At 33.9% G+C, this 27,575-nt stretch overlaps 3 protein-coding genes across 3 annotated transcripts; 1 reads left to right on the top strand and 2 right to left on the bottom strand.

The window, feature by feature from the left end:
• Positions 1-8,162: 8,162 nt before the first annotated feature.
• LOC105783130 (cysteine protease RD19A) lies at positions 8,163-10,176 on the top strand. The gene is made up of 4 exons (XM_012608364.2): positions 8,163-8,670; positions 8,752-8,871; positions 9,232-9,478; positions 9,762-10,176. Exons 1-4 carry the CDS (start codon positions 8,194-8,196, stop codon positions 10,037-10,039), a joined length of 1,122 nt encoding a protein of 373 aa, XP_012463818.1. The 5' UTR covers positions 8,163-8,193; the 3' UTR covers positions 10,040-10,176.
• Positions 10,177-11,061: 885 nt separating this feature from the next.
• LOC105782730 (V-type proton ATPase subunit a3) lies at positions 11,062-19,667 on the bottom strand. Its single transcript, XM_012607669.2, has 18 exons — positions 19,348-19,667; positions 18,908-18,952; positions 18,316-18,438; positions 18,076-18,183; positions 17,556-17,666; positions 17,287-17,460; positions 16,055-16,192; positions 15,668-15,775; positions 15,386-15,493; positions 15,138-15,286; positions 14,345-14,498; positions 13,524-13,684; positions 13,220-13,426; positions 12,936-13,119; positions 12,756-12,839; positions 12,460-12,659; positions 11,795-11,854; positions 11,062-11,607 (listed from the first exon to the last, which is right to left on the bottom strand). Exons 1-18 carry the CDS (start codon positions 19,492-19,494, stop codon positions 11,403-11,405), a joined length of 2,466 nt encoding a protein of 821 aa, XP_012463123.1. The 5' UTR covers positions 19,495-19,667; the 3' UTR covers positions 11,062-11,402.
• A 1,830-nt stretch (positions 19,668-21,497) lies between these two features.
• On the bottom strand, positions 21,498-26,690 carry LOC105783654 (DNA replication licensing factor MCM4). The gene is made up of 18 exons (XM_012609230.2): positions 26,589-26,690; positions 25,826-26,497; positions 25,606-25,734; positions 25,435-25,516; positions 25,063-25,195; positions 24,904-24,975; positions 24,696-24,818; positions 24,503-24,616; positions 24,220-24,432; positions 24,032-24,130; positions 23,556-23,716; positions 23,142-23,238; positions 22,896-23,057; positions 22,632-22,712; positions 22,470-22,548; positions 22,231-22,367; positions 22,087-22,140; positions 21,498-21,984 (listed from the first exon to the last, which is right to left on the bottom strand). Exons 1-18 carry the CDS (start codon positions 26,623-26,625, stop codon positions 21,910-21,912), a joined length of 2,520 nt encoding a protein of 839 aa, XP_012464684.1. The 5' UTR covers positions 26,626-26,690; the 3' UTR covers positions 21,498-21,909.
• Between the last annotated feature and the right edge of the window lie 885 nt (positions 26,691-27,575).

Here is a 27,575-nt window from a genome sequence, read left to right as displayed (position 1 = left end):
GACCCTAAACACTTAAACCATAAAACCATGCATAATCCTTAAACCCTAAATCTTATACCTTAAACCATAAACCCTAAACTATAATGATAATTAATTCAATATTTTAAAAATAATACTATCTCTATTACGATTATATAAGAAACTATTTAATATATAAATTAAAAATAACCATTCTTGTACCCAATAAACTTAATTTAAAATTATTTTAAACAACAGTCTCTTCATTTTTCCCGTTTTTAATAAATATTTTATATATTTTTACATATTTTTACTTTCAAAATTGTTTGTACGTGTCATTATTTTTTACTAAATAATTTAAAATATTTTAATTAATATTTTCTTAAAAAATAGAGCATTAACGGCGCTTCTTCAAAAACGCCGCTAAATCCCCAACCAAAGACTCGAAAACTAAGAAAACGATGTCGTTGGGCTTAGGTTTTTTGCGGCGCTTTTACAAAAACGCCACCAAAGCCTCCCAAACTAAGAAAAACGACGTCGTTGGGCTTAGGTTTTTTGCAGCGATTTTTAAAAAACGCTGCTAAAACCCTGAGCATTAGCGGCGCTTTCCCAAAAACGCCACCAAAGCCTCAAAAACTAAGAAAACGATGTCGTTGGGCTTAGGTCTTTTGCGGCGCTTTTTAAAAAACGCCGCTAAAGCCCTGAGAATTACTTGCGCTTCTCCAAAAACGCCACCAAAGCCTCGAAAACTAAGAAAAACGACGTCGTTTGGCTTAGGTTTTTTGCGGCGCTTTTTAAAAAACGCCGCTAATGCTCATTGTTAACGGCGTTTTTGTAGAAGCGCCGGTAATACTGATATTTAGCGGCGTTTTTTTAAAATCGCCGCTACTGCTTAATTTTTAGCGGCGTTTGTTGTCCAATCGCCGCTAAAAGCGCCGCTAAAAGTTTGTTTTGGTGTAGTGGATATAGTAAGATTTTACGATTGTTTAATTATATGTAACTTACATTAGTATTAAATCTTTGTCTTATTATATATTTCAACTATTTTATATGTGCTGTTATTGTTGTAATTAGTAATTAAGTTTAATTACATTTTATGTGTATTGCAGATAAAATGCCTAGAAGAAAAATTATAAGGGAAAGCATTGTTCAAAACGATCCAAACTCGACAGAAGCAAATAGTACTGAACAACAGACAGCAATTGGATCTTCGAATGTTCCGATTGCACCTGAGGATCCTACGGAAGTTCAAAGTAATTTTACATTTAATTTACATGCGTGTTGACTTATAATTGATTTATTTTTCAAATTCTTATATTATAATATACCATTTGTAGCTGAAAATGGTGGGACGCGCAGAGGTCGAGGACGTACGCTACTTAGAGAGTTATACGAGTCAGATCCAGTCGAGCGTGTCAAGGTATGCAGAAACAGTTTTGGTCAGCCTGTTGGATCAGAAGCTCGACTTTTAGCAGGATACATGGGCATTTTAGCACGAAATGTTAATATGTTTCCTATCAACTACAAGTCATGGCGTCAAATGCCCGATAGCAACAAAAACCAAGCCCTCGATAATATTAAGGTAACAAAATGTTAATGTCATCTGTAATGCTTGGGAAATAGTTTCATTTATATTTACTTTATTAACTTGTGTCTTTTGTAGGCGAGGTTTGCTTTAGAGGTCTCGGATGCTTATGTAAAGAAGGCATTTGGAAAAAGATGGAGAGACAATAAAAGTACTTTGAAGAAAATTTATTATAAGACAAAAACAACCCTCGATGAGAAATTGCAAAATGTCCCGCCGGGTATGTTGAGGTACCAATGGAAAGATGCGGTTAGATTTTGGCATTCTCAGAAAGGCGAGGTACGACGTACTTCCAAACTATTGTAATTATTTTGGTTTATAGTATTTACTATTTACGTACTAAAAATTTTATAACGTAGGATCGTGAAGGAGTTGGAAAAAGCAGCCGGCGCCAACAAAAATTCACTCACACAGCCGGGTCGAGAAGTTTTGCATGTGTAGCTGAGGCGGGGTATTTTTAATTTTTTAATATTCTCAAATATGTATAACTTTCTATTAAATAATATTTTTACTACTATATTGTAGGAACGGTCGTCCGGTTAAAAAGTTGGACGCCTTCAACTTTTTGAAATTACACATAAGAAGAAAGATGGATCTGCTATGACTCCTGAAGCTGGTGAAATTATGGTACGTTTACTTAATACGATTTGACTTGTTTTAGTTATTTATAGTGTTTATTTTCTAATGGTTTAAGTCATTGCTTGTAATGCGACTATTGTTATATTGCATTTGTTTTTTTTTAATATATATTGCGTTCCTAACTATGTGATTTATTTATTAGGAAAAACTAAAGGAAAAAAGACGGAGTACGAAGCGATTACTTCTAGTGATAGTTCTGTTCATCTTGAATACATTGATAACCGGATTATTACTGAAGTTTTGGGTCCTGAAAAGTATGGTCGGGTTCGATTTCAAGGATATTTTATCAGCCTAACCCAATATTTTGGATCCAGCTCGTACCAATACATGGCTTCGGGGAGTCAATCTCAAGCTGAAGTTCAGAGGTTAAAAGACCAGATGGCTCAGATGCAAGCGACCACATTTGAGGTTCAAAGGAAATATGAAGAACTTCAGCAACAACTTAAAGCAGAGGCGGCAGCGAGGGAAGCAGAGGCTACAGCGAGAGAAGCAGAGGCCGCAGTGAGAGAAGCAACGAGAGAAGCAGCGATAGAAGCAGATGGTTCAAAAGAAATATAAAGAACTACAGCTACGACTTCAAAAAGATGCGACATCGAGAGAAGCAGAGCAGAGCAAAAAGTACGACGAACTTCAACAGCAACTTCAGATTATGATGAAGATGTTTCAGCAGTCGCAACTTCCGCCGTCATAGTGTATATTGCATAAATATTTTTATCATTTTAACTTTTAACGTTTTTGTAAAGAAAAGTATGAATTCACTTTTATTTATATCAATTAATATTATTTGTCATTTAATTTGAAATATTATATAAATTTATTGTTTTTGGTTGCTTTAGATCTGGTTGCTTTTGATTTGTTGTTGCAAGAAGGCTGAAAAAAACGGAAAATTTTATTTTAAAAAAATCCCAAAATTAGTGGCGTTTTTTAAAAAAGCGCCGCTAAAAGTCATATCAAATAGTGGCGTTTGTGAAATAAGCGCCGCTAAAGAACACTACTTTTAGCGGCGTTTTCTTCCCAAGCGCCGCTAAAGAACATGATCTTTAGCGGCGTTTTCTTCCTAAGCGCCGCTAAAGAATATGATCTTTAGCGGCGTTTTTCTAAGCGCTAAAGAACATGATCTTTAGCGTTTATTTTTTAGCGCCGCTAAAGAACATGTTCTTTAGCGTTTTTTTCAGTAAGCCAAAAAGTTAGCGACGTTGTCGTTAGCGGCATTTTTTGTGGCGCTTCTTCAAGCGCCGCAAATGCCTTTAGTGGCGTTAAAAAGCGCCGCTAAAAGCCTAAAAAAACGCCGCTAAAAACCTGTTCTGGTGTAGTGCTGTTTTAATGGTTTGACGACAAGATTGAACAATATTATCTAATTAAATTATTATTTTTTTAATTTGTTCTTAATCCTAATTATTTTAAAGTATATATGTTATATTATATCATGAATTTCACAGATCCTCATTTACCAATTGCTTTGTTTTTGTGTTCTTAAAGAAAAGATTGTATGAAACAGGGTCGCAACGTCATCCTGTATCCCTTTCCAATTATTTAATGACATTTCAGTAATTTTTTCTATATCATTGATACATAATTTTGATAATTTTTTCAACCTGAACTTTGAAACATGAGTCCCAAACCCAAACCTTGAAACATGAACTCAAATCCAAAATCCCAAACCCCAAATCCTAAACCTAGAAGTTAAAACCTTAAACTCTAAACTCTGAATCAAGAGACCAAGTTTAGGGTTCGAGGTTCAAGGTTTAGAGTTTCGGATTCGAGATTTCGAAATTAGGTTTCAAGGTTCAGGTTAAAAAATTACCAAAATTATGTATCAACGACATGAAAAAAATTACTGAAATATCGTTAAGTGATTAAAAAAATATAAGATGACGTGATATCTCTATTTCATACAATACTTTCTGTGTGTTCCTATAAGGCTTGACACATGTAACAACTGTTGTAAAGCTGAAGGTAACAAACAATTTAAATGGGTTTTAATTTATGACTATATCTAACTAATTATTTATAAAATAAAAATTAAGATCTATCGTGACAAAATATTATAATAATATCAAATAAATAAGAAGGATGAATCATTCTTTTGCTACATTTGATAATCTACCTTTTAGGCTCAAAATCCTTAATTAATATACTCAGATGTACAAGACTTTATGCATCAATTTTCATAAGTGTAATGGATGAATACATTATGCTTCTATATTCACATTTTTTTTTCTTAGGGGAGGCTGAGTCGGATGTTTTTGTTTCTTGGGGTCGAAATGTCGAGCATCCTGTAAAATAACGGTAAATTGTGGCACCAAACACTATACAACATTCTTCGATACTTACAAGAGGATAATGATGATATAGTGCACTTTGTAGGTAATGGAGAGGGGTGTTGTTAATGGCTATATCTCACATCGGTTAAGCACAAGTTATTAAAAGGATTTTTATATAGCTTTACTTTTTGTTTTCATCGAGTAATTGGGTTATAGACCTATCATATGTGTATGTTGTCCATTTGGTTCATGTACTACATGTATTTCTTTAAAAATCTAGAACATAAATATATTTTTTCTTGTTGAGCACGGAAATGGTGGGATAGGGTTTCCCTTAAATTCTATTGTTTTTTTTTTCTCTTAAATCACTTTAGAATTTTGAAAATTGAAAACGGAAATAGAATAGGGTGAAAAAGATAGAAAATCAATAAAAGAAGGTGAGTAGAAAAATTTATTAGACACCGGGATCGAGGGTATCTAATAAGTTCTACCTACTATTGGATTTGAACAAATGACTTCAACCGTATGAAAGCAATACTGTAGCCGCTGAGTTAAGTATGTCATTTATTATCATAAGGCATCATAAAGAGAAAAAAAAAAAGGGACCTATTACATCAATGGATTATAAATTTAATATTACTTCTAAGCAATACCAATCACACGGACCAAATGGGTATGATTATGATGTTGGATCATGTAATATTCATCTTGACAAGAAATTATCTACATAATATGATAAAATATGTATCACAAATACAAGGGCTACAGCTCAATTGGTAGAGCACCTCGTTTATATGTGCGCCAATATTTTTCAGGGAAGTATATCATACAATCAAAAGAATTGATCTTTTTGAGAAATTGAAGTCAAAAATTCTATCTGGGAATTTAAGTTTTAAGCGGGACCGACTGTAACTCCTCCAAACTTTCTTGGGAATTGATCTTACTGTGATTTCCCTTAAAAGAGCAGCACCAATGGAGTTTCATCTTCTTTATTCAAATGTACGAATATTGAAACACTATGTTAAACTTAGGGGACGACGTCCACTACACAATTATACCAATAAAAGTGAATTTGTTTCTAAAATAAAAGATTTACCACAACGCAGTAAATTTTTTATTTCTAAATTCTTTATTTATTTTCCAGTAGCTTATTATCCAACACATTTAATTATAAAGAGAGTTACAACTCACTTATGTTCCAAGTCTAACATAAGAGTTTCTTCTTTGGAAAAACAAGAAAAGAACATTAATTTAGACTTGTAGTTTATATCTTGTCTAGGTTGTTGGTATTGAAAAAAATGATTTCGTTTTACATCATTGAAAGGGATTCTTTATTAAATAAATAAAATAAAATATTAATTTTTAAATATATTTTGAAAAATACATTTAATTTTAAGCTAGGTTTAATTATGAATTTCGTCCTTCTATTTTTATGAGAATTAAGAAATTAATCTCTCTATTTTAATTTATTGGCATTTAATGTTCATACTTGACTAAAACCGAAAATTTAATCAAATTGTTGGTACGTAATCTTGAACCGTTGATTTTATTAATTTATACTATATAAATCGTTATATCGATTTTGATTTAAAGACAAGATTTTAGTAATATTATCTAATTAAATTATTTTTTAATTTTATAAAATATAAAAATCAAACTAAATTCCAAAAATCCGTCTACCCAATTGTCAATTTTGGGTGTAATCCTAAAAGCAAATCCAACATCTACGAAATTGCTGAGGCAAACAAAACTGTTACATTACACCTTTATAACTAAAAGTGGAGAAATTATTTTATTTACTCTTCTAAACACATTATTAATAGTTTATTTTTAATTATTTAATAATTTGTTTATGTTATAGACATATAATTTTAATAATTTTTTATTTTGAAGTTTAAAATCTAAATTTAGAACCTTAAATCTTAACCCTGACCCCCTGAATCTCGAATCTCTGAATCTAAACTTCAAATTCAAACCTGAATTTTAAACTTGATTTGGGGTTTGGGGTTTGAGATTTAACATTAAGGTTCAAGATTCGAGATTAAGATTCGAAGCTCGGGATTTAAAATTAAGGTTCAAGGTTTGAAGCTCAGTATTTAAGATAAAAAAAATTACAAAAATTATATGTTAACGAAATGAAAAAAATTACTAAAATATCAATGGCGGAAAGTTTGATAAAATAAATTCTCATAAAGAGTTATTACAGGGCATCTTCGACGAGCAAACAAAGAAGATGAAACCGAAAACAATCGTCAAAGGTAATCCAAATCCAACAAACCCAACTTGTTCGCTATTTTCATGGAATCTAATCTCTTGTTAAAAGAACAGCCCGAAACCCCAAAAGCAACTGCCATTCAACCTCTAACACTCCACTCTTCCACGTGTCTTCTACCCCTGCCTTTTATTTCCCTCACTCTTAAGCAATCTTTTTATCATGCTTTAATCCTGGTTTTAGTCCTTCTGCTATACCCCAATTTAGGATTTCATCCTTTTTACTTTAATTTGACTTAATTTAACCATTCTTTTATACTGATATATGTCACTAAAATGATGATCAACGAACTCTAGCATTAAACTAGTATGTAAATTTATTATTGGTGTTAGAGTTTGTGTGACTCGAATCTCATCATTTATAAATATAGTAATAAAATAAGGGGATCTGTTCTAATCCCGTCATTTGAATTGGTTTTTGAAAATTTTTAATAATATTCTTACGTTATGAGAACAAACAAATATTTTTTTGAAAGGGTTATTATTACAAATAGAATTCAAACAACTGATTATAGAATTACGCATAATGACTTTTTTGATCCTCTAACTTTAAAAAAAGTTATTTTAACTCTATTTAATTTTTCACCTCTTTTACCTTTGAACTTTTATTTTTTTGTCTGATCACCTCAAAATAGATGAAAAAATAAACTTTGTTTACGTGACATTAGAGGTGCTCATGGGCCGGGCGACATGTCAGCAATTAATTAATTTTTTAAATTTAAAATATTAAAAAAATTACAATTTTTATACTTTTTAAATTATTTTTTATCTTTAAAAATATTTTTAAAATTTGAAAAAATTAATTAAATGTTGACGTGTCATCTACATATATGCCACATCAGCAGAGCTGAAAGACATTAATTTTTCATCCATTTTTGGGTGATTTGACAAAAAAACGTAAATTTAAAGGCTAAAAAATGAAAATTTAAATAAATGGCTAAAATAATTTTTTTATAAAATTAGAAGGTTAATTAAGTCATTATACCATAAAATTAAATTAATACAAATCAAAACAAAACTAAAAGTAATCTAGTTAAAACCTATACATTATACGTCCATGTTGAAACTAGAGACCTAAATATTTCAATCGTATATTGTAAAACTCAAATTTAAGTAGTCAGTTAATTCCAATAAAACCCCACCTAACATAATAAAAATTGAACCAAATCGAAATCAAAAGCAACAATTTTTAGTTTTATCGAATTTTCTGCGCAGCCTTAATAACATTGGCTGCTAATTCTAGTAATCAATTTGCATACTAAATTATTTAAAGTAGAGGTATTAAATATTAAATTTTAACATAGTTGAAGGATTAAAATTGATAATTAAAACTTTCAAAATCCCCAAAATATCCTCATGACTGTTAGCTTTGAAAATTTAAAGTACCCCACCGGCCATGAATGGTGCCTTTAAATAACGCGCCTTCGTTTCCCGTTTCCTCTGCAACTTTCACTTTTTTTTTTCCAAAAAAAAAAAATGGAATACCGCAATGTTTTTCCCATTTTTGTTATTTTTTCCTTTTTCATCGTTGGCGTGATTTGTACGGAGACTTTCTCGGCGGAGGGATTTGAAGTTGATCCGTTGATCGAACAAGTAACGGACGGTCACGAAGGAGCCGAGCCGCAGCTGCTGACGGCGGAGCATCACTTCTCGCTGTTCAAGAAGCGGTTCAAGAAGTCGTACGGATCACAAAAGGAGCACGATTATAGGTTCAAGATTTTTCAGGTTAACCTGAGACGAGCGGCGCGTCATCAGAATCTTGACCCGTCGGCGACTCACGGGGTGACTCAGTTCTCCGATTTGACTCCAGGCGAGTTCAGAAAGGCATATTTGGGATTAAGGAGATTGAGATTGCCTAAAGATGCAACTGAGGCTCCGATTTTGCCTACCGATAATTTGCCTCAAGATTTTGACTGGAGGGAAAAAGGAGCTGTTACACCCGTCAAAAATCAGGTTTCTACTTCTGTTTTTTTTTTAATTATAAGTTTTAGTTTTATGAATGATATATGAATTTATTATATGTTTTGTGATTAGGGTTCATGCGGATCATGCTGGTCTTTTAGTACAACAGGAGCCTTGGAAGGAGCTAACTTTTTGGCAACTGGGAAACTTGTGAGCCTCAGCGAGCAACAGCTCGTGGATTGTGATCACGAGGTTCCTTTTCTTTTACCCTTTTTTCTTCCATGTTTTTAATATATACACACACACTTTGAATTTAGGTAAATAATGGATGTGAGGAAATAAAAAATATTTTGGATTAATGTGAGAAATATTAGAATGATTTGAAAATTTTACATACATGCCTGATTAATATATAATTATGTTAATAAATTCAGATTAGTAAAATAGTAATCATGCAAAACCAGAAAGGGGAACCGATAGACACATATTTTACCATATTAGAGCCCTGTCCACGTCATATACATGTTGGACGTGTTGCATAGATGACAATGTATAAAAATGATTGTGCTGCAATTATAAATTCTATTGTTTACTTGGATGTTTGGTTTGCAGTGTGATCCAGAAGAAGCAGGTTCATGTGATTCTGGATGCAATGGGGGGTTAATGAATAGTGCTTTTGAGTATACCCTCAAAGCTGGTGGACTTATGCGTGAGGAGGACTACCCTTACACCGGCACTGATCGAGGGACCTGCAAATTTGACAACACCAAGGTTGCTGCCAAGGTGGCCAACTTCAGTGTTGTTTCTTTAGATGAAGATCAAATCGCTGCTAATCTTTTCAAGAATGGTCCTCTTGCTGGTAAATGCATATAAACATTCATCACAGTGGACCTATCAATTCTAGTCTCAACCCGAAAACCCGATTCAATCCAATTTAATTGTAGAAAGTCAACAACTCATATTCATCCAACCCGAACTTGAAATAACAAGAATAAGTAGCCTTGATTTGAGTAGAACTCAACCCGCAAACCCGAATGATTTGAGCCAGAAATGATCTGAAGAGTTTAAGACCCAAATTGACCCAAAACAATGATGAGTAGTTTCTAATGATTGTTGATGTGTTTCTTTTGTTTTGATTGCAGTGGCTATCAATGCGGTGTTCATGCAGACCTACATAGGAGGAGTTTCTTGCCCATATATCTGCTCTAAACGCCTTGACCATGGAGTATTGTTGGTGGGGTATGGTTCAGCTGGTTATGCTCCAGTTCGCATGAAGGATAAACCGTACTGGATTATCAAGAATTCATGGGGTGAAAACTGGGGAGAGAATGGGTTTTATAGGATCTGCAGGGGTCGTAATATTTGTGGAGTAGATTCCATGGTTTCAACTGTTGCTGCCGTTAATACCAACTCAGAGTAGGGTTGGGAGCAGAGCTCTTCTTTTACGAACAGTTGCTTTGTATATATGTATCTCGTTACAATTAATTTGGGTTCATTATGTTTCTCAATCGGGTTTACACCTTTTTTTATGAAATTCTTAGCTTTTATTCCCCCTCATTCGTCTCCCTGAAATGGAACTCGAGATGTTCCTTTGCCTCTTGTTAATTAATACTCATGGCTACTGCAATCCCCAACTTAAACTCGACTACTGTAACTAAAATTATTTTTATAGGTTACAAGTACAATTAAAGTGCAAATAAAAATCCGTCTGAACAGTCCCAAAATGTAGAATTGAACTGTTGTAATGTTGTAATATAGATGGACTAACAAATGGAATAAAATGTAAAATCAAATAATTACAATACAAACAGATTAAAAATTGAAACAATATATTTACTATTGGAACTTAAATCCACACATAGTAACAGTACAATATAGACTAAAACTGACCTTGAAATCACACGCATAAAGTTATTCATGTTGAGTCTTGAACCTAGATACTCATGATTCAAACCTTCACACCTTTGTTAACTTTACCAAAGACATCATTGACAGATTTGAACATGTTAACTTTTGTAATAGGGACAAATTTCAAAACTATACATGAATTTTAATTCAATATATAAGTTAATACATAAACTTTAGTGCAATTATACATATGGAAGTTTAACTGCGGTTCACATTTATATATGAAATTTTAATTTTGATTCAATCATACATATTTAAAGAAATAAATACAATCATTTATTTTAGATTTAGATAAATATAATTATTTGTGTACAATATAAACATAAAATAATGTCATTAATAATTGTGTTATTAATTTATGAGAATTAAATCAAATCAAATCAAAATGAGTATAAAATTATACATTAAACCAAAATTTATGTATAATTTTGAAATTCATCCTCGCTTTTATTTTCAAATTTATCTATATTTTTAAAAAATTCATATACTATATTTTCCATAAAATATCATTTGCCATAAAGACATGATACCTAGTTGATACAACCAGAGCAACTAGAAATTTTCATAAAATTTAAATAGAAAAATAAATTAAATCAAGTATATTTCATACATAGCTGAATACCACATATAAATACCAGCCCATGCAGTAGGCCATTTATTGCTTCCAATAACAAACTATTTATCAACTGGAGGGGTAAAGAAGCAGCGTGTCCTTAGGCGGCTTTAATAAAAACCTCCTCAACTCCAACTATATAGGGTAATCTATATCCCCAATTTTCGTCATGTTTAAATGAAAAAATCAACATAACTTCTTACCTATCCACGCTCAAGTCCTTTCAACATACATTCTTTTGTATTCGATTCGGTGCATCGCATCAATCATCCTCATCATCGAGTAATGCGAATGAAAATGGATAGAACTTGTAACCGTCTCCCTCGTAGAATTTGTTCTGGAATTCAACCCAGTGAAGTCGCAAAGCATGTAGGAAAGCACTGAGGGTCTCCATAATTAGCAACACACCGACAGTTGCGAAAATAAAGACGATTATGCCGACAATGAGGATGATTATATTGTTATACCTGCAGCAAGCAAAAATGGCAATATCATCATGCATATGCCTTTAGATCTATAGACTCGGAGAACACTTAGAAAATGTAAAAGAAGAAATGGATGGAATCATAAGAGCAATATGATATCATAAGATACAAAGTGCCTATATATGTATCTGGGTTGAATTCGTAAGCATGGAAAATGTGCAAGACGTACCCCCAAGCAAGAAGAAGAACCTTCTCGTAGAACACAACTGACAACTCTGAGTGAGCAAGACTGCAAAAAGAATGAACAAACATGGTGCAGTTTGCAGTTAGGCTTTACTTAAATCAGACAACATTGATAAAATAAAAAATAAAAATAAAAACAATTGTAGAACACACTAAACCTGTCAATCGAGCAGGATGGGTTAAGTTTTGATCTGGGTCACTCCAGTTTGGGTCAATTTTGACTCCGGGTCATTCAGGTTTGGGTCAATTTCAAGTTCAGAGCATTTTGGATTTGGGCCATTTCAAATTCAGGTTGTTCTGGGTTCAGGTAATTCATGTTTGAGGCTCGGTTTTTTCGGGTTGGGTCATTACAAATCTGGATCATTCTAAGCTATGGTAACTTTAGGTTCACATCATTTCAGGTTTGGATTAATTCGGATTCGTGTCTGACGGATTTGGATTGTTGACTTCTATGGTAAACTCAGATTATGTTGGGTTTGGTTCAAATTGATCAAGTCAGATTTTCAGATTTGAATCAGAATTGACAAAACGAGACTCATCAAAAGATGAGATCTTTTTGAAACTCAAAGCAGAAAGTAAAATTTAGAGATGGTGTTACTTCAAGCAAAACCAAGTGAAGTCTCAGCATCAATTAAGTTACTAATGACATACCTGAGGGCCCATAAACGAAGGTATGAAGCTGTATTTGAAACTGCACCAAGCACAAACTCTATGGTATGGATCAGTTGATGCACAAAGACTTCACTAAACTCAAATTCCTCATGGTCATGACCATGGGAATCATGATTTGCCACTGAAAGGAGAGTTTCATCTGTGCTTTCAAGTGGTGCGTAGGATTGGCCTTGGTGCCTCTGACAAAAAGGTGCATATAATAAGTGATGGGACAAGGATGAAAATAAAACTTAAAATATGTTCAACAAGAAATCGAGAAAGTTGAGCATAAATACATTTTCGTGTTGTCTCTTTAGAAGAAAAGGCTTCGGTAATAGCATCCATGGCACAGACACCAGGGCAAGTAATAACAGCACTTGCTGGAAAGAAATGCACAAGAATATCAAGTTAGATGAAAATCCCTGCAATGAATGATATATATATATATATATATATATTAGAGTACGAGAAATAACCTGAGTTATCTTTTGGCCAGGAAAAAGCTGATTTTCACCCAGTTCATCAGTAGGACTCAGGAACATGTATATCAATATGTGGTACAAATCAGCTTGTGAACCAGTGGACCATTTCACAATGATAAGGAATGATAGATAGCCAAACAGACTGTTCAGAAATATCATCTGGGGAATAAATTGGAACCTGAGTAACACATAAGCAAAGACAAGCTTTCAGTTAGCAGTCAAGTCAAAACCCCTAGAAAATGGAAAAGCTAAGATCTTGATTGGCATATCAGTCTTACCAGACGTTCAGACTATTACGAAAGAATATTGCATTGAAGTAACTCAAAATAATTCCAAGGTTCATCTGAGCCACCCCAAGAAGGATTGACATTTTCATCTTCAGAGAGTTCAGGAATGGCAGCTCACTACGGCTACCATGCCATGCAGGATCCACTCCAAAGGGGTAAGTGTCGCGAACCTTAATCAAACCAACAGTAGTCGCATCTCTGGATAAAAAGCAGTCAAAAAGCTGTTACAAAGGACTTATACCACAATAGGAGGCTTCTAAAACATTTGGTATCATCAGAAGTGTAAGTGAAATACCGGCAAGAGAGATCGCGGCAAGCATAAGCTGAGCGACCAAATAATTCAAAGGGCACAGAGAAGAACTCATTATAGACCAAACCAGTATAAATAGAGAAGAGTGACATCATCATAATCACATAACGACCACCAAAAGTCATTTCGGTGATATCTCCAAGCTTCTGCAGATTCCAAGAATTATAATTCACTTAGGTTCCACCCACAGAGACAATAGACCAATAAAGATAACAATCACAAACTAGGAAAACTAACAGGTCCTTCTATCTTGGAAGTAACCCTTCAAACCAAAAGCTCAGACAAGGCAAGGTCATGTTACCACAAATTCTATGACATGATGATGTTCACGGTACACATCAATGTGACCCTTACCAATCTCTGTTGTTAACAAAATAAAGCAAAAAAGTTCATGCAGTATAATCCCATGTCGTGTTTATTTACCATATTAGCAAATTTAAGATGAAATTAAGAGATGGTTAATGACATTTGTAGCCCAACTAAATCGTATAGAAATCTTGTAGATTCAGCATTTAATCATTGATGAGACTGAGAAATTAGTAGCAGTTACATAGCAAGTAAAAAGGAGGCTAATATACAGAACTCTTACACAAACAAAACGTAAAACAAGTCTCAAAGCGGAAGATTAAACTTGAAACTATTTTGTCCAAATTCAATGGGACAAAGGGCTTTCCAAGTCATTATCTTACGGAGGTACAATTAAAAACATATTTCTTCTTTCTACAACTTCAAGGAAAAACAGAATGAAGGAGTAAGTGTCCTCAAATTTTTTTTTTTTCTTTCTTTAATGTACCACAAGAGATTACCTGACTAGAAAGTTTCTTTTCCCGGACAATAAAATATAATGTTGCAAGTAATAAGCATATTCCATGCCCCCAATCACCAAACATGACAGCAAAAAGAAAAGGGAATGTAACAATAGTGTATACACCGGGATTTGCTTCTTGATACTTTGCCACCCTGCAATTTAATCAGCAAGGATATTAATGCAGAACATACAGACAAAACACATACTCCCAAAAAGGAAACCAGTGCAGGAGCCCTATTATAAGGTGAATTTACCACTAGGAAATAAAAACTGGATACATAACAAGAATATAACATGTACAACAGTATAAGTATAGGTCAAATAACACAGAAAAGAATACTGTTCACTCTCTTCTTCAGGAATGAAATAGGAAGAGCACTTATGCCATAATATCTATTTTCTGACATATGCAGATCGGCAATCAATAATTTATTAATCAAGTCATTACTAGCATCTCCTTAATAAGAACAAGCTGTACTCTAAATCTTATCTCTTCCGAATATCATTGCATTGAATTACAGTGGAAAGCAACAGATAAAATGTAAGCTCCTAATTCCCTAGCTTAAAGGACATCAATGCTCATATTTAGCTTGGACATGCATCCTATATATAAGCAGATAATAAAAGGCCAAATCAATATAAAGAAAATGCCTAAAAAGTGTATGTATAAGTCTATTAGGATAAACAGACACATAGACAGACTCAGCACATATGGGCATCATTTACGATGGATATCTGGTTTTCTTTTTGCTCTGAAACACAATATAAGTTCAGTCTTACTGTGAACTTACCCATAGGCATCAACAATTTCCTGAAAAGCAGAAGTAAATTTATTTGTGCGGAAGTAGGTAGGTGGTGATTCTCTTGTATGCAAGACCTGGAAAATGGCTCCAACTTGAGAGTTGGAATCAAATGCAGCCCTCTGCAGTGCCTCCTGAATCTGCACCATAAAATTGCAAACTTATACATAATTAATCTACTACATATATAAAAGAAACATCTATTGAAATATAAAGCACAAGTGGCAGAAAACTAATACCTGTTTTGTGGCAAAAACGGGACTCCATCCCTCAGCCACAAGACATTTCTTTGTTACGTCAAGGCTAAGCATGTTCAGAGTGTGATAGATTGATTTCTCCTTTTTCACCTTCAGGAGTTAAAGAAAATATGATTTACTCACTGAACTTAATCTAGACTATTTAGAACATCAGTCCTCAATGCATCTCATGTGCAAGAGGAAAATATAAGCATATGTTACATAATCTATAAAAAGCTGATAAAAGATGACCATCAAGTAACATTATTTAAAGTTCAAACAGACCTTAAGGTTCCATTGCTCAAACTGATCTCCAATATTCCGCAATAGATTGTCCCGTTGAAGCAATCCAGCATCTATGGTGGTTTTTAGCTCTGAAATTCTTCCAGAAACCTGAAATGAAAAAAAGATTCAAGTTCCCATGATGCATCAAAATAATTGGAACAAGAGGGGAGGAGTGGATGTTCCTCGTCAAGAAGTAATATTGAAAGAGTGGTCTGTGGAAGAAAAGATTTAGGATACAGGCATATTCAGAAATTCTACTTAATACAGAACTGGACAGCCTGGGATGTCCTACAGGAACAAAAAAAATATACAAGCAAGCAGCAGTCTGCCAAACCATTAAGAAAATACAACTAAGTGATAGTTTAAATAAATAATAATAATCCATACCTCGGTAATCATGAGAGCTTGTTTGCCTAGGTCCTCAGCAAAAGGATAACGATTAGCACCAAAAGCTTCACATATCTTGAGAATTTTGTTTTTTGCCCTTTCTCCAGAGTAGAAAACCACAAATACATTTTTCTCCATCTACACATTAACATTCAAATCAAATACAACAGAAAACTTGGTACAAGATTAGACAATGATATACTCTTCACAAGTCCATAATTCAGAATGCTAAGCTCGCCTAAACAACACACGTAAGCATGAACTGAGTGGATTACACAATAAATCCTACACCAAGAGTTGTATTGTTCTCATAAACTAGAAAATTAAATCAGCTTTAACATTTCCAGCTGATGCTTTGCTATTTGCATACATGCACATGTTAATGAACATGGAAACACATCTAGTGGTGTAGATAGAAAAAATTCCAATGGAGTCATATTTCAACTTCTTTTTTGTTACACAATATTTTTATCCATGTTTATTGAAGAAAACACTTCTATGTCAAATGCAAAAGTTCTTAGTTCAGAAAAATATAAAGGAAATAGTATCACATTACTTTATTTAGAAGCAAATACAATGGCATAAGATGTTAATTTATATCTGCATTGTGATCATCCATGAATTTTATGAGTCCAGCTGGGTTTCATTTAATTCTTACTAGGTTTAATATTATTTATCTTTTCTTCTAAAAGATGAAGACAAATGACACATTAACATACAAGAGTAAAATTACAAGAATAATTAAATAAGTTTTATATACATCAAGAAGAGAAACCAATAAACAATCCAAACTAAAAAAACCAACAATTGGATCAATCAGAACTTTTATTAAAATTTTAGCTGGGTCGATATGAAAAATTACAATATATATATATATACTATCACCCTATACTAAGTTCAGTTATTTTAGCATTGAGATAGTCTGTGGTTATGGTCATGAATAAATGCAAAAACTCTTTGTTTGATACTGCTTCAGAACATAAAATCTAAGTTCTTCAAATAAATGGCACGTTGCCTGCACAAGAACTTTGTTCGATACTCTTTCACAACAAAAAACCTAAGGTATTCAAATAAATAATTAATTGTCTGCGCCAACATGATAAAGACTTTGCACATCTGAGTAACATAAAAATATAAGAAACATTCTTTCATGTGCAGTGTGTGATATCCATCAGCATTTTGTTATGCAAATACTTCAAAGATATCATTTGTGCCATAAAAACAATTTTCACCTTCTCTCCAGAAACAGGATCAGTGATGGGTTCCTCTGCAGGAACTTGCTTGAGGAACACATTACCCCTGGTTGCACGAAATAAAATCCTCTCGAATGCCATAGATTTTTCCCTAGGAACAAGACCAGTAATAAACCCCAATTTCACTTGCTTTGATAAATCTGTTGCGGTTTCCTACAAATAACAGGAAGATTTTTATAAGTGAAGGTATGGCATTATAGATAGATAAGTAGATAGTAGAGGATACTGAAAGAAAGATGGTGCTATACTTGCTCACGCAATAAAGGAGTTTCTAGGGTTTCATCACCCATTTGCTGTGATTCCATTTCTCTCTGCTGAGCTGTAGCACTGCGCTGAGCAGAAGTAAAAAACTCACCAGCCTAAATAGAAAAACAAGTTAGCATTTTATGCAATAATTATAAAGCATTACAAGAGATCGTGAAAAATATTTTGAAAAAATATACTTAATGTACAAATAAGAGTAAGTTAAAATTCAACACCAGTAAGATATAACAAGAACATAATATTACATAAAAACTACAGAATCAAATTAACTTTTTATCTAAGAGAATATGAGAAAAACATTGTTTATAGACTATCCAATTACTAGCTGAGTGTCTCAACTATGAATTGTTTTACTCATCCAAACATATATAACCTTACTGCAAAAATTAGCAACTTCAATGACCATATGCGTGTTACTGTTTCTCAAGATGTAAAAACAATAGCAGTAACAAGGAAGTGATCCATCGCAAAAACCATCTGATTGGAGCAGCAAACAAAGCATACCTTTTGCAAAACAAGCTTATACTCAAGCAGCTCAGTATAACCACGTTGCAACTTGTCACCATTTGCATTCATTTCAACCAGTTCGGCCTCAAGTTCTCCAAGTTTCACCTAAAACATAACAAAGAAAATTGATTTCAATTTACAAAAAGAAAAAGAAAATTAAACATTCTACATAATAGATGCCGTACCTAAAAATAAAACAAAACAAAACAAAACATTTCTAGGTAATAGATGTTGTACCTCTAAGTCATCAAAACCATTGTTAGTTTCTCCCAAGGATTTTGCTGAAGGGGAGAAGCCCGCTTTTAGCATTTGCTCCTTGAAAAAACGCAACTTGCGTGCCATCTCTCCGCATCTTTTAATCTTCATGAGAAAAAGATGTTAACAAGCAATGACCAAAAATGCGATGGGGAGGTGGGGGAATTATGAGAACAAAATATAGCATGATAAACATTGTTTATTTAAATAACTGTAGTAATTCCAATACAATAGAAAGGCAGTAGGATAAGGTTCGCTGTCTCAAATAAACATCCATCATTTGAGATCCTAAAACATCAGTTGAACTCTTCTAGGACTTCCTTAAACACCAGCATATGCTATATAGTGCATGCAACACATCAAACTGACATTTTGGTTAGGTGATGCAGTAGATTGATTCAAGAGATCTAATATTATTTATTGCCAATTTTTTTGAGCCAGTGAAATTTCTACTAGCATAAAATTCCCGACAGTGTAGCTCTTTAAGTAGAAGCAAAAGAAAGAACGATCAGCATCAGAATGTGTTAATTGCGAATATATCAAACATACTACTGAAAAGCAGCAAAGAAAATACCTGAGCAGCATAAGTTCGCTGAAATGGACTCTTATCCGAATTGAGCTGCAAAATATCACAATTTAAAAAAAAAAAATTAGTCCTAAATCTCCACCAATTGATCCATCAAATCTTGAAAGAAAAGTTAAAATAAAACTAGCTTCTCATGAAAATTTATTTAAAAGAAAGTAGAAAAAGAAAGAAATTGATGCATAAAACAAAAACCCTAGCAGTAGCAATCATTAAAAAAATCCAATAAACCGATCTCAACTACAAAGAATTTCCGGCACATAGTTCAAGTCTAGGGCTGCCATGAACTAAAATTAAAGACTCAAGCACCGATAATCCGGTTCAATTCTGAAGTAGAACAAAGAGAGTACAGATTTCGATAGCAACTGAGCATCCATCAAAAGACAAAGCATGAAGAAGTGTCGGACAAGTAAAAAGACAAGTGTACAGACATCTTTGAATTGAATGAGACCGAGGTCGCCGAGGTAAGAGACGGTGAGGTGAGCGGACTCCATGGGGATAATGAGCTGGACCAATTGCATCGCCTCCGAACGGAACAGATCCATCGGAGGGCAGCATCCTCCTCCACGGTCTCCCATCGAGTTCCAACTCCGTTCGATGACTGTTGATTTTTTTTTCCGATCACACGAGAAAAAGCAGAGCGAGATGGATCTCTCGAGAGAGAGAAATTTTTGCTTTTGGATTTGGTTTGTGGAGTTCAAATAATTCAGCGCGTAGTAAAAGCCAAAGAAAAATACGGTCACAGAAAAAAAAAAAAAAACTAAGGAAACCGGGAGATGGTGTTTGTAGATTAATGAGATTTCGTCCTCTACTTCCTTACTACCACAATCTTCCACGTAAGCCTTTTCCTTTTTTACCGTTCTAGTTGTCTTAAGATTCCTTTTCTTCTGTTTTTTTATTCTGTAAAAAGTTAATCCTAACATTTTACTGCCAGGTGATGGTTATTGGTTGAAACTTGAAATGGAAATAAATATATGATCGTGTTAAAAAGTCCCTGTAAAAATAATTAAATTTTAATTAATTTTAAAATTGAAAACTGTAATTAATCGAGTAAATTAATTGAAAATAATTGAGTTGATTTTCTGAGTCACGAATAAACCTATTTATGGTCGGATTATCTATCTAGACTCGAAGGTCTGCTCAAAATTTGAGAGGGTTTAGACAAAATACTAGACTCAAAAAAAGGGTTTGGGCAAGAAAATTAGGTTCGTTTTATTTTTTTTCCAAACTCATTTTCCGGGCTTATATTTTTACTTAAACCTTTTAATTTTCGGATAAACCTTCGAGTTAGGTGACCCGACCCATGAACGGGTCTAATTTCGCCACATGACACAATCCTGATGTGCCATGTGACGAAAATAACCCCCTAATAGTTGTCAAAGGACTTTATTAATCGAATTTCTTTATGTTCAAAAACTCAATTGAGTACATAGGTGCTTGATTGATTTTGTTGAAAAAGCTCGTGAACTTTAACCACCCTTTAGCCTTTTTAATAAATTATAGTTTTCTACATTTTTTATAAATTTCTAAACTTGTTATAATATTTCAATGGCTCGTTAAGGGTTCTAATGGAAAATTATATCTCAAGGTCTTAATTGATTGCAGTTTTCAATCAAATAACTTAATTGATTTTTTTTTAATATTTAGACCTAAACATATTTGATGGTAGGGATTCAAAAATCAGTTGTTTGTTTGGCTTTTACATAATTGATTTAATTGATATTGTATAAAATAATATATATTGATATTGTATTTAATTGGTTTATCTGAATCAATTTAATTTTAAGTAGATTAATTGATTTTTTTTCTTGTTTGAAATAAATTAAAATAGCATATCTTATATAAAATAATATATATTTAATTTATACCCAATATATTTAAAATAATTAAAATATATATTAAACAGCTTAAATCCGATTTAATTTTGAATTTCAATAATCAACCCACTTATCAATTGAATGAATATAATCGGCTTAAAAAAATAGAAAAGGTTGATTATAATGCTATTTAATGAGTTTTTTATAAGGGAATTATCTAAAATTTAAATATTTACAAATATGATTTTCAATTCGTAGAAAGAACTTCTCAGTCTTTTTCCAAATCTTTTTTCACAAAATTGATCTGATAATACTTGCAGAAATAATTACAAATACTCCATTTTCAACATTTTGTTAATTCAAGCCAAGTTGGATGCAATTAGACCAACAAAATTCAATAACAAAGCTTTTGGGATAAAGATAGTCTTGCATTGTGTAAAAATATTGTTTTATAAACCTCAATTTTATCCAAATCCAATATGATAAGATTAATTTAAATTTAAATACAAATTTAATCTCTAAACCCCTTATTAATCGCTTTAAAAATAATTATTTAAATGATTCAAATTTAAAATTCAAAATTAAAATAACTCATAAAATTAACTTATATCATCCCACTCAAAAAACCCAAAATGGATCCTTTGTCTTAAAGCATTTGGTAAATTTCTAGCTATCTAAAGTATTGTAAAGCTAGTACAGTTGAGCCATATACCATCTGCCTAGGTTGGACCTAAAATTCTGGATTAGGTTTTCACCATATCACGTATCCTCGAGAACAAACTTTCTTTACTATTCAATCTAATCCACCTCATAAAAGCCTCTCTAGATGTACCCAATGAAAAGGAAATTAAACACCCTTTGCACTTAGTACCACTTAATTGTTATCGTTTAAAAACATTAATTTAGACATCTTAAAAGAAGAGACATGGAAAAGAATAAGCTCTGGTATTACACTAGCAGCCGGTAAGGATATGATACATGTCACAATCAACTAATTAAATGACATACCTAACACTCAATTCTCTTCTTTAAGTCCACCACAGGCTAAGTGATACCTTAAGAGTAAATGTCTTTCGCAGAGGGTATCTCGGAGGCAGCATTCACGGTGGTTAGCACGTTGGCTGGCTATTTCGTTCGGCTTTGATAGTTTCGGTCTTTTTTGTAGCTTTCTCATTTTCACATTCTCTTCACGCTGTCACCATGAAGAACAACAAATCCCTCACTGGCTAGAGTTGCAACTGCAGTTCTTAGCTGAATTGGCCAAATAAAGACAAATGACAAAAAAGGGTTTTTCATCAGTTTGATCATATTCATTTTTAATGGAGTGTGCAAGAAAGAGGCTTGGATTCTCACATCATGAAGGTGAATTTCACTGCCAGAGTTTTGCTTCTTCATTTCATCTAGTAACTGCAGGATTAATCAAGCAACGTGATCAATTAGTTAATTTTGGGGACTAAATGAAAGCTTTCCAGCTTTAAATCTACTAAACCAGCTTACCTCTAGCAATCGCATTGATGGTCCCCCAAGTTGTAGCTTATCCATTATTACGTTGCGTGTTGCTGATAACACACTCTCCCTCCTCATCCTTTCACTTGCAGAAACTCCAGTGGTGATAAGATCCATATCAATAGTTCCTTTAAAGAGAAAGGAACAAAAGGAAAAAATGGAAGGATTCATTAGATTGTTCTTATGGGGAAAAATGAATTCACAATAAAGAACCATGGCTGAAACATTACCTGTGGAGTGATCAGTTGCTGATTGCTGCATAGCAACTTCCAAAAGCCGGAATGCCTCAGTTACATCTCGCATTTCAACCTACAAACATCAGAATGGGTTGTCATTATTCTGTTCATAGTGAAATCAATTTAGATGTTAAGATAAATCTAAGCTGACTTAACTGTTTCTGAGAATCGAATACGAGCCAAGGCTTCACTAAGGCGTATCAGACTTTCAATTTGCCTTGGTGTTGCTGTGATGACCTGTTGACATATCGAAACACAGCAAAAGGGTTGAAAAAAGTTAGCAAGCTGGCATGCCTTAGATCATGTACTTAATCCATAATTAATCAATTCAGGGCAGCATCTTTCTAGCAATCAATGATTACACAGAAAAATTACTAACAAAGAAAAGAATGGGGGAGACAAAAAGTAAATGCATCTTACCTTTTTACTGCTGCCTGGGAAATTTCCTCTTTTCCTCATTTCAACATATCCTCGGGTTAGCTCTTCAGCAGCTTCATCAGATAATTTTGGGTGAATATTCTTGCGAGCATAGCTCACATATGCTGTTAATGTAGCAAGATCTATGACATCATGCTCAGCAATCTGCAAATAGAGGCAAGGGATTAAAATGAAAAACCACAGGAAAAAGAAATCCTAAACATGGTAGAGCGCAAGAGTTCGCCAAACCTCTGTGTCCTCAAAATGTAAAGAAACAATATGCTTAGCTAAACGCCTATCTGTCTGCTCGTCAGCCTTGTCGAGAATCAAGTAGATTAAATCAAATCTGGGAAACAAATACCAATTAGGATGGAATTGTTAAATGCATAATAATGATCCTGTACTTTTCAAGCAATATCATATCAATTTCTAGACAGTGCCAATAAGTACCACAAAGACTATTAAAATAGCACATTCAACAACATTTGAAACTAGATATACCATTTTAAGCATCTAAATCAAGATACATAGGCAAGGCAATGCTTATACAATAGCATTAAAGACATTTAGACCAGATAAAAATTAAATATGGTATATAAGACCTCTAAACCTGCTAAACCATAAAGTTGCACAGCACTTGGTAGCTGGTAGGCATTATCTTACCTGGACAGCAAGGTTGGAGGCAGGTGTATGTTGTCAATCACAGACAGACGCGGATTATAGCGCGAACCACTAGGATTTGCACAGGCCAAGACTGAAGTCCTTGCATTAAGAGATGCAATTATACCAGCTTTTGCTATTGAAACAGTCTGTTGTTCCATGACCTGGAAAATTGAAGCACAGTGAATCAACAGTAGTCAACTTTCATGGCATATATAAGAAGAAAACAAATGGTTAAAACATGGAAAGCGTTTAAGTCCTGAGTTTAAATATTTGACACCTCATTCTGGTGAAATACTACTCCCAAAAGAAGAAAGCACATAGCAACTTAATAATGCAAAACTGCTGATAGCCTAATATTTAGAACCGCCAAGACTTGGGATTTTAAGCACTCTAAGCATCTACAATTTTTTCATCTTCAACATAGGAGCAATGCACATATCATGTCGTAACAGGGAATAAGGCAAAGCATAACCGACCTCATGCAGCATGCTCCTTGCATTATCAGACATTTTATCAAATTCATCAATACAACAGATGCCTCTGTCACTCAGAACAAGGGCTCCACTCTCCAAAACCTGGAGGTTATTCAAAATTAAATGAAAATCAATCATCAATTTCCAATATTCCAACTAATACCAAGGTAAATAAGTAAAGCATATCATACAGTTTCTCCGGTTTCAGGGTCCTTAGCAACATAAGCAGTCAATCCAACAGCAGAGCTCCCCCTTCCACTGGTATAAATGCCACGTGGAGCAAGCTTGTGTATGTATTGGAGAAGCTGGGACTTGCTGGTTCCAGGATCACCAACCAGAAGGATATTGATGTCACCACGGAAGCTAGCACCAGATAGCAATTTCAAAGCATTCCCGCCAAAAAGCTACAATGAAAGCAAATAACTAGCTATTAGTATCTGAGCAAATATGAATGTCTAATACCACAAACAATACCTGGCAAAGAAGACCTTTCTTAACATCATCCAGCTCCCAAATGTTGGGTGCCAATGACCTTGTTAATCTTTCATATATATCTGGTTGTTTGGATAACTCTTTTAACTCTTCCACCTGCAGTTCAAAAAAGGTCATGACACAAGTAGCCAATATAACTGAATTTTGTGAGACAAGGATAGGCTATCAATCAGACCTTGTCTTCATCAAACTGGACATCATCATCAACCCTTTGTGACCCCTTATCAACTTCCATAGGGTCCTCAGCCGTCATTCTTGACTTATCAGTTTTTTTTATGTGAAGGCAATCTATGTATGTCTGCAAGCAAAGGAAAATAAAAACAAAACTTTATTGAAACGCTTAGAGTTCTATAAATCTAATAAAAGCATTAGAGAACACATGCCTTGAACAGTGATTTCACAGTTCTTTGTGTAGGCCCAACTCTGACACTCATAGCCCTGTAAATGCCAGTGACCTAGAGAAATAGAAAATAACATTAAGCAAACAACTGAAACTGCCAGGCTACTTGTGATCACAGAACATGATTTGATAAGTGTCTAACCTCAACCCTGTCCCCAGGTTTTCCAGCATCCACCAGCTTATCATGCATCAACAAGCTCACTGTGTGTGGTGTCCCTCCTTCTGGAATCTCATCTGGTGTCTCCTGGAGCCTCACAATCTGCTTATCAGCAAACCTGATGTTTGGGCAATAGAACCAATTAACTTTGGTCTCATAATAACTCAAGTAAGCATAAATGTTTGATGCCAAAGTAACCAAGCCAACTTATATAAGCAGCATCAAGTTAAAATGAACTCAATTGTACTGAATACACCTATAAAACAAGAAATTAAACATTTAAGCAGGTCCTAACATTACTACAACTAAGCAAGTTCACTTACAGTAAAACCTACTGAAATTCAAATATGTAGTTACCTGCATCTATTATGAACCAATGCCATCGAGTTCTTGGCAAGACACTCTTGCTTCAAGCAGGAAGTAGGCTCACTAATTCGACCTTATACCATCAAGGACAGCAAACAAATCCATTACCAACGTTACTCCAAAAATCAAACTTGAAAAATGAACATAACAAAAGACGCTTACCTCTATCCACAACAACAGGCTCAGAATGGTACCCACAAACAATACACCTAAACACTGCTTCCCTAATCTCAGGAATTATCGAACTACAACGAATAACCATCCCCTTTAGTGACACCATCTTCTCAATATCTAAAGTCAAACAAAGAAACCCCAATCAATCCAACACACACAGAAAAACAAAAAAGAACAACCTAAGGAAAAAGAGAAAAAGAAAACTGACCAGATGGGTTGAGATTTCTCATGGAAGTAGAGCTCTTCAGATTATGAATCCGAACTTGAACGTGTTTATCAAACAAAGGATTAATCACACTAACAATGTCCATCAAAACGATGTCAAAAATCGCTAAAACCTCAAGGGGATACCTCATCATTTTGTTATACAGATCAGAGTCATAATTAAAAACATCATGAGCATCAACGTCAATCCACTCTCCTTCTACTTCAAGAACTCTATGTATCAACCTCGTATACTTTCCTTCCCCGTAGATATCATTGCTTAATTCTTGGGGATCCCTGAAATGCTTGATGAACATCTGGATTGCATTTTTCACGTCTTGGACGCTAATATTGGTACCCCAAACGAAGGTAGGGGTCGCCTCCTCCATATCCTCGCCCCCCTCGGAAGAGGGCATCGAGAAATCGTCGGTGGAGGAAGGAGTGGCAGCGACGGCGGGAGATGTGGACTTGGCTGGGCCTGGGCGACGACCACGCCTGGTGGAACGAGCTGGGGTTGGGGTAGATGCCGAGTTGGCGAAACGAGAAGGGTTTGGAGGTGGAGTTCCGGCAGCGGATGAAGGAGTGGAGGCTTGACGGCGGCCACGCCGGCGACGATGAGCTGGGGAAGAGGTGTTAGCGATGGGGCTGGAGAAGGAATCATCAGGAGAGGAAGGACCTGAAAAGCAAAAAAAAAAAAAATACTTAGATCCAAATATAACTTAAAAACAAAAGAACCCTGTAAATTGCAAAGAGAGAACGAGAATTACCATTATTGAAATTAGAGGGAGAAGAACCGGAAGCCATGGCTACGAGAAAGAACAGAGGCAAAGAGCAACGGAAAGATTTTTCTCTGATACCGAAGTGAGAAATGCAAACGGTACTGCCTCATTGATGGTGAAAAGGGAATCTTATTAGGCGGGAAATCATCGATGATTTTCGCGCCATAATTGATGTGGGCTAATGAGCTTATGTTTGGGCTTTTTCGTACATTCAAATTTGCGAGTCTTTGGGGGCCCATTATTCACTCTCTAAATGAAATGGTTAGTAGTGCGCTTAATAGCTAATCAATCCTCGTACTCTTTGAACTTTTAAAATTTAGTCCCTTTGTTTAATTTAAAAATTAAAGTTGGATGATAGCACTATTTATGAGGTTTCATTAAATTTAAATATGTAAGATTTTGATATTTAAAGGTTTTATTTAAAAATTAATATTTAATTGAACACATATTCTAATTTAAATTGATTTTTTTAAAATTAGATTAAATTTCAAATCTCAATGATTATAATTACTGAGAGCATTAAACGTAAAATATATATTGTATATACATACAAATATAATTCATAAGTATATAATTATGTATAATTATTAATTAGATTCAATAATCTAACTTAATTATTATGTTTTATTTCTTAATATATTCAATAAAAACAATAATTAAGAAGACTTAAAATATAAAAATCTTATCCCGTACGAATTGATGTACCCAGTTTCTTACTGTAGAAAAAGAAAGATATTTTTTTGGTATAATGATTTATTTGGCTCTCCAATTTTAGAATAAATCATTTTAGTCCTTCATTTATATTTTATCTCTTTTAACCTTTAAACTTGTGTTGTTTGTCAAATCACTCCAAAATAAATAGAAATTTGCTAACTTGGCATATACGTGTATTGCCACATGGACGCCATGTTGATAATTAATTAATTTTAAAAATTTAAAATTTTATAATAAAAAGGGTATTAAGAGTGTTCTAGA

This window comes from Gossypium raimondii, chromosome 13 (genome assembly GCF_025698545.1).
Source record: "Gossypium raimondii isolate GPD5lz chromosome 13, ASM2569854v1, whole genome shotgun sequence".
Taxonomy (NCBI): Eukaryota; Viridiplantae; Streptophyta; class Magnoliopsida; order Malvales; family Malvaceae; genus Gossypium; species Gossypium raimondii.
Note: the sequence above shows the minus strand (reverse complement) of the source record. Positions and strands in the feature narration are given on the sequence as shown.